Here is an 11,096-nt window from a genome sequence, read left to right on the forward strand (position 1 = left end):
GATTGGGAACTGCATTTCCAAAGACAGCAGCTTATTGCTTTTTCTCATCAGCAGTAAAGAGAGGGGAAAAATGACCCCAATTTTTGCTGGGTGTGAAAACCAAGTAGACCCAAGGGTAAGAGTGACCTTTGCTGAGCCCTAACATACACTCAGCACAAAGCATATTGGTGCACAGTGAAAGTGTCTTTCAATGTCCCACCTGACATGCTCGTCATTTTTACACCCAGTGATCATGTTGTTTAAATAGCAAATGGACTCATGATGCTGTTAGTACCCATGGGGTGTGTCCATCTGAAAGCGAGCAGCAGTCAGTAGCAAAACTGGTGTCCTCCTATCTTTAGGAGGTAGAAAATGACTGACCACCTAAAACGTGGTTTATTTCTAAAGTCTGTGAAGTAGTGCTCCTAATATTTAGAGGACCTATTAAAGGATGGACAGACATCAACTGAGCATGCTCTGAGCACACAAGATGCACATCAAACCTGACACGCCAGATGGACTGTTTCAAATATCCATACATGGATATATTTCACATTCATTGGGAAAGCTCCCATAGAAAGCGTTTGGGTAGGGCAGGATTTTTCAAAAGATTCTCAGAAGGTGATTTGAGGAACGTTCTGTCTGTCACGTTCATGACGGGCCAGCCAGAGCGACAAATTGACGTTCTGCACATGCGCTACTCTTTTGCTGACAGGTTTCCACTGCTGTAGATTGTTAATGGCGGAGCTTCTTGGTGAATAAACTTGACCAGTCGGGAGACATGCTAAAAAACCCTTCCATGCTAAAACAAATTTTTGGTGTGGCTCTTTGCTCTTGTTTTGAAAAATAATATGGCCCACCTCCGATTAAACTGCTGACTTCCTTCATCTACATCCAAGCTAACAGCTACCACAGCAGCGGCCATTGGATACACCAGCAAACCCCACCTGTAACGATCGCAAACCCATGCCAAAGCAGACCGGGAAAAGAGCAAAAAACCTTTTGTGTCATGGAAAGCTTTCAGTGATCCTTTTTGCCCTTGTTTCAATAAAGACATCCAGTTCTGGTCAAAACTGCTGCTGTGGCTGAGTCTGAGCTAATCAGTCCACTAGCAGACACTGTACACATCCACTCATAAAACAACTAACCCTTTCCCTCATAGCTCTCACAAACTCATGCTAAAGCAGGTTGGCAGAATAGCAACAACATCTTTAACATCATAAAAGGCTTTTAGGGTTGTTCTTATTCTTTATTTCATACAGAAACGTGATCAAGTTCTGGTAAAATTGACCCAATACTAGAGCTACATCCGAGGTAACACCACACTAGCGGTAGCCATTGCAATGGGCTCGTACAACTAAACCCAACTAAACCCATCTCATTCTCCTTAAACAACACTGATTTGTCTGAACGGTGTTTAGTGCAGCACAGACATTGTGGATTTAGCTTTTCAGATGTACTTGCTTGATGAGCGATAGAGTCCATCAGCTTTGCAAGATTAATGCTCACCTTCTCCATAGTTAAACATCAGTGCATTTATGGATACATTTAAATAAAGTTTTAAAGGAAATAGAGGGTGGGAGATGGAAAACTTTTGTTTCTGTTGTTTTCGAAGCTCTCCTTCTTGCAAGCTTTGTCAAGCGTATGTTATGTTACATGCATGCACACATGCAAAGGTAATGCATGCACACATGCAACAGAGTTTAATTTATAATTTGGGCCAACTGAGCCACATTAGGTTCTCCAACTCCTGAAGTCATATGTTGATTTGCCCTTTTGCAAGACACTTATTAAAAATGTTTTTAATTGTTTAGCCCCGCAGGTGTTAGAAATAATTAAGTGCTCCCCTCAGTCTGGTATTTTTCCTTCATCACTCAAAACAGCTATCATTATACCTCTTCTTCAGAAAAGTAATGTTGATTTAACATTTATTGCCAGCTTCAAACCTACCATTAAAATCATCCATCAACATATTTCACAGTGTCTTGTATTTTGTGTGCTCAGTTACTAAATATAAAAAGTAAAATCAATCAGTCCGATTCTGATTGGTTTGCTGATGATTCTCCGAACTACACATGTATAACTATGGACTTAACCAAACCTCTTTGGGTCCATCTGTTCATAATTTATCTACACTGCTTATCTCATTCAGGCTCCTAAGGGCTAGAGCCAATCCCAGCTGTCACTGGGTGAGAGGTAGAACACCTGGACTGGTCACCTGTCAGTCGGGACAAAGAATCAGACACATACACAGCTATGGGCAATTTAGAGCTGCCAATTAAGCTAACAACCATGTCTTTGTCTGTGGAAAAAAGTCAGAGGATCCAGAACGAACTTATATATGCATGGGAGAACATTCAAATGGCTCACAGAAAAACCATGTCCAACCAGGAAACCTTTTTGCTGTGAGGCAACAAAGCTAACCACTCAGACTGTGTGTTCAACAAATAGCATTATACATAGGCTACGTCATACAGACACAGACAGACAGACAGACAGTGTGCATATAAATCCACACTTGAAATAAAAGAGTAAATACCCCATACTGAAGCAGCGAGCATGACTCCAGGACTCTCTTCCTCTGATGATAGTAATAAAGAAGTGAAGAGCTTTCTCTGACCTCAGATCACAGCAGAGAGCAAGAACTCTGACTGAATCTGCTGGAGACTGCCTCAAAAACAGTCTTTGTTTGCTACAGCACAAAGGCCTGCCTTTATCAGAACATCGTATTGTAGACCACATTTCCTTTGATTTAGAAAATATAACTAGTGGAGCATTAAAATGTGCTGTGAATCATGATGAGGACAAACAATCTAATCCCGCTCATGAACAACAAAAGAGCTGAACACTGAACAGTTTCCACAGTCATCTCTTTTCAATTTCAAGCTGTGGGTGTTTATTTCTGCCAAATGATAACTAAGAAAATCCAAGAAGTCTTTTGTATCCTTCATATCAACAGGCTTTTAATGTAAAAGTCGTATTTTAGTATCCTTGACTTCAATCTTTTATAACATTTTTTAAAATAAATATAAAACTTCAAACCCCAGCAGTTGTGTGTTAAACTGCATTAAAACTTTTTCTGTTTAACTTTTTAATTCTGGCGCCCTCTTTTATTTAACTCAGGGTGGAGTGAATGCTTGAACAAACTGCTGTAAGTGAGAACGCCATGTGTTCTTGCACCAATTTCATCTGGGGCAGTCAACATACAACTTTATCTCCATTTCATGAATCAAAATACTGACAAACGTGGCCACAGATTGTGGTTAGGTTGTGCCCCATGCATGCAGATGGCCCAGGTTCAAGTCTGAACTGTGGCTCCTTTCTCCCCATCTCTCAGCCATCCTGTCCTGCCTCATTCTTCAAGCTGAATTTGTTTGCTTCTGCTCTTTTAACAGTATCCATCAACTGGAAACTGTTTAAAGATGCTCAAATAGTATCACTCACTTTCTGAAACCCAGATAGGATAATATTCCTTATCTATTTATAAGCAAAAATGATATACAAGTATACTTGGGTGGCCAGTGCCTAAACAGTGCCTGGATTGATACTTTTGAGAAAAAAGTGTGTTGGGATTATCTGTAAAAGATGCCAGTAGAACATGGGATAAGAAAATTGGTGAGCATGCATTTAATTTGCAGGGATGAGTATTGAAATTCACAACCAATACCTACTAGACTGAATTACAAAACAGATATCGACAGCATAGATCCCGCTTACCCATATTTTCTGATGGTGCTTTAATTCTGATTTCTTTTATCCAGGCACTTATGTTACTGAAGTCACTTAGCAAAATTGGACAGACCTTTCATCAGCTCTCTTTTAAATTTTCTTCACAATAAAAGGTCATAGTCAAATAGAGGGCCAATTGAACACTCTATTTCAATTATTTAAATTGCATGCATTTCTTTTTTGCTTCAGTATGTCTCTACAGGTCATGTTTCTAAATGTAAATAAGATAGTTTTCTTCAGATGATTACCATCACTGTAAGGTATGACAATAGCCTATAAAATGAGCGTTTAATATCCTCGATTGGCGTGTAATTTAGCTGAGTGAGCTCTTCAACCTTTCATGTATAGAATCAGTCCTTATTAAATTTATAAAACCAAGAAATTTTAACACATTAAAGCCTGAAAACACAAATTATAGCCAAAAAATTCTAATTTCTTTGAACTTTTCAGATTGTATTCAGAAGTTTGTTTTCTTGTAATTCATGATCATACTGATTAGCTAGAGCAGTGGTACCCAACCTTATTCTACCAAAGAGCCACATTGTCTAGAAAAAATTTTAGCGAGAGCCACAATCCAAACCCAAAATGTAAGGTAGATAATAGATCAGTTCATCTGTAGTTGAAATGAAATAAAACTGTGGATTTGTGGATAATTATGAGGTTAAATGACTGCAGGGAGATGCTTAGATGGTTTAACCAAAGTGGAATGGAATGCACTCATTATCATCACTATTTATGCATTAACACTGACAGCCCTAGTTTTTATATTGATTATTTGTGTGTAATGAAAGCATTTTGTAAATTTGTTTTAAAAGGGCAAAGTTCCAGTAAACTTTCCTGTGTATAAAACTAAAATAAAATCATGTCAAACCTAACCTGAAAGTCCAGGATTGAGTCTGAAATCTAAACTTTCTCCTGGAGTCTTTCTTCCCTAAGGATATTTTGACCGTAAAGAAGCAAAGAGTAAAAATGATCGACTCCACAGATGTGACTCACCGTCATCCTTCACCAGAACCTCCTTCTGGCACATGTCCTGCACGTTCACGGTGCAGTTAACGATGAACTCTGGTGTGGAGCAGTCGTGCGTCATCTCCTCACACTGGTAACACTGAATCTGCAGAGCCAGCCCTGAAACACACACAAACAGATGTTTCATCCTCTGTTTACATCAGGATACGTGACCCCCACAACTGCTGATTTCTCATTTACACACTAATCACAGAGAAAGTTTTATCTTTTCAGCCTCTGTTTGGAGAATATCCTCACTTTTTAGTTTCTTCCTCTTAGACCGTTTCAAATAGATGTGACAGACATGTTCAATTATTGAGCAATATATGAGTTGCCGGTTTATTTCAGCAGCATGTTGTTGCAACATTTCATCATGTTTTACTTTGATCGATGAAATTTTACATTTTTGGACTGTAACACTTGTTTGTTTGTTTGTTTGTAGCAGACTTGCATTATTGCATGTCCTTCATATTCTAATTTATTCAGACTGATTCACAGTTTTTCATTATTCTGTAGAAAACCCTCCAGTCATACTTTTCAACTTTGCCCATCATTTAGTTCTGACTGCATCAGTAATTTTAATGTTTCGGCTTTAATATAGCATTCATTTAATGCTGCAAAATAATGTTATTTGTGGTTCAAGTCAGCAGGTTTTGGCATCTTTTCAGAATTGTTAAAATGGAGTATTTGTCCTCAGTTTGATCCCTGACTCCTTCAAAAAGTTATCCTAAATGAAATGCCAAATAAACCACAATACAAAGTCAGCAGCTTCAAGTGTAAAGTGTATTGTGTTTAAAGGGTGAGTGCTGCAGCAGTTTATAGCTAGTTTGAAGACTAGAAGGGCCATGTAAGTGCTGTCCACTCACAACTGGAACTTGTCAGTGGTCATACAAACACTGAAAAAGTAAAGAAATGTGACATCACTAATACTTTATAATACATGGTCACAATAAGTGCTCGGTTCTTCTGCTCTGGTCTGAATCACTGACCATTTTCTGACATTGTTGCATTATTACCTCAACGTTTTACCTTTAACCTTGCAAAGCAATGGATTGACCAGGTTCCTTGTCTGTCATCAGGTGGGTCCATCTTGCAAAGTGTCAAGCTGATAAGCTTGTTCTCTGTCAGAGTGACCAACCAATCAGCATCATTTGACAAGAACAAGAAGGTAGCTCAAAGTATGGTTTAACCAGTGAAGAGATAAGCATAGCTGCAAAGACCTCAACAGCATGGGTCTGGAATTAAAACTCCTATCAATTCATTAGCCTTAGTGTCATAAGTATCCAAATTAGACTTACAAAGAGCTACCTGCCTGATTGTTCAATTACGCATACATCTGCATTGCACCCATTTATTGAACTTCAGCACTGTTCACACTTTGAAAAACAAGCTAAACTGAATGTTAATGAGTGAAAAATGAACCTGACACACCAGATCAAATATCCACTACATGGATATATTTCACATTTATCTAGGAAAGCTCCCATAGAAAGCATTTGGGAAGGTCAGGACTTTTCCAAATATTCTCGGAAGGGGATTGGAGGAAGGCTCTGTCCCTAACATTCATGACAGGCCAATCAGAGCGACAAGACAAAATGACGTCGCACACCTGCGCTTCTTCTCTTGATCTGACAGGCTAGATTGTTTATGGTGGATCTACTCTGTGAATAAATACTGATACCAAGACCGGTCGGAAGACGTGCATAAGCATCTTCTCTGCTGAGACAAGCTTTCAGTGTGGCTCTTTGCTCTTGTTTTACAGAGAAATGTGGCCCAGTTTTAAACTCAGTACTTTATGCACTTTAATATATAGCTAAGTACAATACCCCCCCCCCCAAAAAAAAGGTACTAAAGTAAAAGTAAAAGTAGTGAAGAAGTAGTAAAAGTACTTGAAGAAGTAAAAGTACCCAACATACTTTTCAGTTACAGTAACTTGGGTAAATGTCATTAGTTTCTTTTCACCCCTTCCAGTTCCAGTTAAATTGCCACTTTCCTACAGATATATCTAAGCTAACAGCTAGCACAGCAGCAATCACTGGATACAGCAGCAAACCCCACCCGTAAAAATCACAAACCCATGCCGAAGCAGACCAGGAGAAATGCATAAACAGCCTTTGTGTCATGAGAAGCTCCCAGTGTTGCTCTCCGCCCATGTTTTAATAAAGACACATTGTCCAGTTCTGACAAAACTACCGCTGCAGCTAACTCCGAGCTAATCACTCCACTAGCACCCATTGTTTACTCCCGCTATTACAACAACAACCCTTTCCCCCATAATGCTCACACATTCATGTCAAAGCAGGTCAGCAGAAAAGAGAAAACATCTTTCACATCATGAAAAGCTTTTAGTGTTGTTTTAATCATTTATTTAATACAGAAACATGTTTCTGTTGTAGTAAAACTGACGCTATGCTAAAGCTACATCCAAGGTAATCACTGCAGTGGAGGCAGCCATTAGAAACGGCTTTATCTTTTTTTTTTAACCATTCTACACATTCTATTAATTTTGAACCTATTGATTTAGAATTTCAAAACTTGGAACCTATTGATGAGAAAATATGTTGAGTAAAACTAAATTTACTTATGATCTACTTAATGTTACTGTATGGGAAATTCCATATTCACAAACGCAGAATAAGGAAATGTACCCCTAACTTTCCTGGTTTCCTTGATGAACTGAAACAATACATTAACACTCTAAAACATATAAACAGTAAAAAAAAAAAAAAAAAAGAAAAAAAAAAGGTAACAGAACAGTTGACATCTTTAGTGAGACTCTCAGAAGTGAATAATTGTGACTGGATCTGATACATTTCTATAATCTTCATTTGAACTTTAGTATGTTATGAAAGTCCCAACATTTTATTTATTTGTTTGTTAATTCTTTATTATACTTCTATCCATACATCTTCATTACTGTATTTGGGCACTTGTCTGTTTGTTTATACCTTATTGTTTGTTACATTTTTTGGTTAAAAAAAAAAGTAAAAAGAAAAAAAGGCTTATAATTAAATCAAGAGTTGTGTTTTTTAATATCTGTACACTATGAGTTAAAATCTGCGTAATAGGAAGAATTATCAACATAGAAAACAATAGGTATTACCTTAGCACCATTATATTACTTTAAAATGATGTTTTTGGAAATATGACAATAAAAGTGTAATTTGTGATAATATGAAGAAGGACAATTGTATTTTACTGGTGTAATAATGACTAAGACTAAATTAAAAAAAGGCTGCCAGAATTAACACCGGGACAGTCAGCAGGGGGAGCTCTAAATATACTAGCTTCACTCCCATGCAGCTGTTGCCATGTCCATCTTAATGCACAGCATATGATTCAAGCATCTCACTGATGATCTGTTGAGTTTGTATCAATGATGAGTAACATTGATTTATGACACATCTGTGATGGATTAAATCATACTGAGTGATGGATTCAACTAAAAAACTGCTTGAAGCTCCTGTGAGGAGTTTAATGAAAGTAAATGAAATGAAAACTGGTGTATCTACACAGCCTCTGAAAACAATTAAATCTACCTGCAGTTTGTTTATTAGTTTGTACTGCCTTTAAGCATTACCACGGTGTTAAAGTGCGACAAAGTGAGAAGCATGCTGCAACCACAGCCTTTGAGACTGACTGTTAAGAGAAGCGGGATGATATTTAGTACCTTAAAATATATAGGCATATATATATCAACTTCTGCGACAACATCTGCAGAAATTTGACTCTCTCTGCTTTGTCTGGGGTGTAATTATGTGCAGAATTTTATGTAAAAAAAAATGATGAAGACACTAAAAGTGGTTAGATTTTACTCACAAAACAACCCTCAGATTTTAATCAGAATCCATTAAACTTACAACGTGAAGACATGCATTAACAGAAGCAAAATTCAGCAGTGGTTTACATCTTTAATGGAGAAAGTTGTGGAAAACTGGACAAAGTTGTCTCCATTTTTATAATCGCTACTTAAGGGTCATTCATAATCCAGGCTTCATATATATATATATACCCTTAATTTCCAGCCCAGTGTTTCAGCATTCTTGGGTTGGCACATTGAGTAAAGGATCTTTCATCGCTGCTCAGCACTGATTGAATCAAAGCCATAAGCTGAGGTGAAACAGAGTAAAAACGTTCCTCTTCACTGTGCTGCAGTGGTCTCCATGCTCATTTGTGGGGTTCGATAGCAGCCAGTTTAAGCTGGACATTTCACAGTATGGAGTCAGGCTTGGTTCTGCGTTTATGTTCGGCTAGAAAACTTACCTGGATCGTATCAGACGCACGGGGAGCGCACAGCCAAAACCAGATCTAAGAGTGCCAACAGGGGACCAGCAAGAAAGAAGTGTAAGAAAAGCCAATTCAAACCTTTCCCGAAGCATCAAAATGACGATCCAACTTAGAAATTAGCTCAGATTTCAAGATAGAAAACGTTTTTTCAACGCGGAAGCTCCAAGCTTTGCGCGCTAAATCGCTCATCCTCACATCCACCGCGCTCCACCTCCACAAATAAGCTGTTTGGGAAGTTTTGGGTTCAAGCAGCCTTAAAAAGACCCGTTTTAATCCCGTACAGTGTTGCTGAAAGGAGGCTGTGTGAGCGTACCTGAGCTGGAGAAGAAGAGGAGCAGAGTGGAGACGCCGAACAGCCGCATGGTCCTCTCACTGTGACTCTGAGCTCGAACATGAGCGGAGGAGCTTCTCCGGCTCTGAGGCGCACGGGAGCAGCTGGCAGCCCTGCATGGTGAGCCTGACACCTCCTGCGATGCTTCACCTCTCATATCCGCCGCTGACGCACGCGCACACTGATAGCAAGCGCATACATTTAAAGACATTTATAGAGAATCATTTACTATTGACATTGCACTTGGAATTTTGCATCACTATTATTGTAGTTCGAATGTGATTTTCCCATTTGCTTTAGCTGTAACAAACTTATTTCTCAGTTTTTATAATGTTTTATTAGAGTCAATCAGGCTGAGAAAATACCCCCTTTAGTTTTACTCCACCCTAAATCTGTCAGACACACCCAAAGAACCCCAGACTCTTTATTTGCTTTATTTATGGCTGATCGTTCAATTGAAATTAGACCATAAAAGAACAAAAATGAATCAGTGCTTTGACCTCAGAAGTCCCCAATCAGAGTTTTATCCATCTGTAAGCTGAAGGAAAACTTAATCAAGTCAGAGTCACGTCAAACTTTATTTATAGAGCACAATTAACACACAGAGTATCATCATGGATTTCACAATCAGTTATTCAATCAATCAGTTCATCAGTTTTCTTCCTACAGTGCCATAGTAAACATGATCTCAGGACACTTTACAAAGAGTGCAGGTCTAAACAATGCTCTTTGTTACCTTATTTACAAAAAGTAACATTAACAAATTAGGGGTACTCAATAATAGCAGTTACAATTTTGAGATTTGCATCAGATGTATTGCATTGTAGATAATTGATGGATTGATAGAAGAAGAAGAAAGTTGGAATCTACCACAATGCTTCACTTTAACGCTTCCTCATCAAATCTTTGCAGAATCATCAGTCATTAGCTCTTCACCCAGCCTGTCTCTGAAAGTCCTCTGCCAGCACCATAACCAGTGTCTGGGCTCCATGGAGGATTTATAATGCTGCCCATAGATTTCAAGCACTAACGACCCGCCGTCATGATACTTTTCCATTACATTCATTGTAATAATCTGTTCCCCTCATCCAACTACTGGTTATCCTCTACTAAAACTGGCATAGATACTCTACAAATGAGTAAAAAACAGCCATTTAAACCAGAATGAACACAAACTGTTGTATAGTTATCAGGGGATAAATGAGGACCTAACTGCTGATGCATAATTAATGGGTAATTTGTTACTTAATCATTATCTATTCCTTTAGTTACTCATACAGTACCTGGTTATGGTGACAGTTTGTGTTCGCCTTATTGTGAAGAATAACAGTGGTATCCAGGTTTATTACCAGGAATTAAAAGGCCCGGTTAAAAGAAATGCCATCAAGTTTTACCTTGGCTGCTAAACAACACACACATGGGATGTGTCCAGCTTGATGCCTTAATGCCTTCTTGGGTGAACAAAACTGGAGGCCCAGCTAGCCAGCATGCAGGTGAGATCACCCAACTTATATCTGCTGTCATGAAAAACAGTCCTTTCTACCTACTGACTGTCTCTTTTCTATAGTACACTTAACCCTCTGAGGTTTAAGGGTATTCCCTCAATTTTTTTCATTATTTTTTAATTCACCTTTTAAAGATACTTGCAAATAACACAAATACCCAAGAGTTTTATATCAAGATTTTCAGGAGAACCTCGGCTTTATGCATACTGAAGCCCATTTTGTCCTTGATGACTATGGACAAAGTTATTTTAGACCAA

General features: G+C 38.4%; 1 protein-coding gene across 1 annotated transcript in view; it reads right to left on the reverse strand.

Moving 5' to 3' along the window:
• Positions 1-9,429, reverse strand: part of LOC121522859 (ly6/PLAUR domain-containing protein 1-like) — a 29,320-nt gene extending 19,891 nt beyond the window's left edge. Inside the window, exons 1-2 of the mRNA XM_041807530.1 lie at positions 9,317-9,429; positions 4,705-4,836 (exon numbers count right to left, since the gene is read on the reverse strand). Coding sequence (XP_041663464.1) covers positions 4,705-4,836; positions 9,317-9,365 — 181 coding nt within the window. The 5' untranslated portion in view covers positions 9,366-9,429. The remainder of the gene's footprint in view (positions 1-4,704; positions 4,837-9,316) is intronic.
• Positions 9,430-11,096: the final 1,667 nt, after the last annotated feature.

This window comes from Cheilinus undulatus, linkage group 15, assembly GCF_018320785.1.
Source record: "Cheilinus undulatus linkage group 15, ASM1832078v1, whole genome shotgun sequence".
NCBI classification, from domain to species: Eukaryota; Metazoa; Chordata; class Actinopteri; order Labriformes; family Labridae; genus Cheilinus; species Cheilinus undulatus.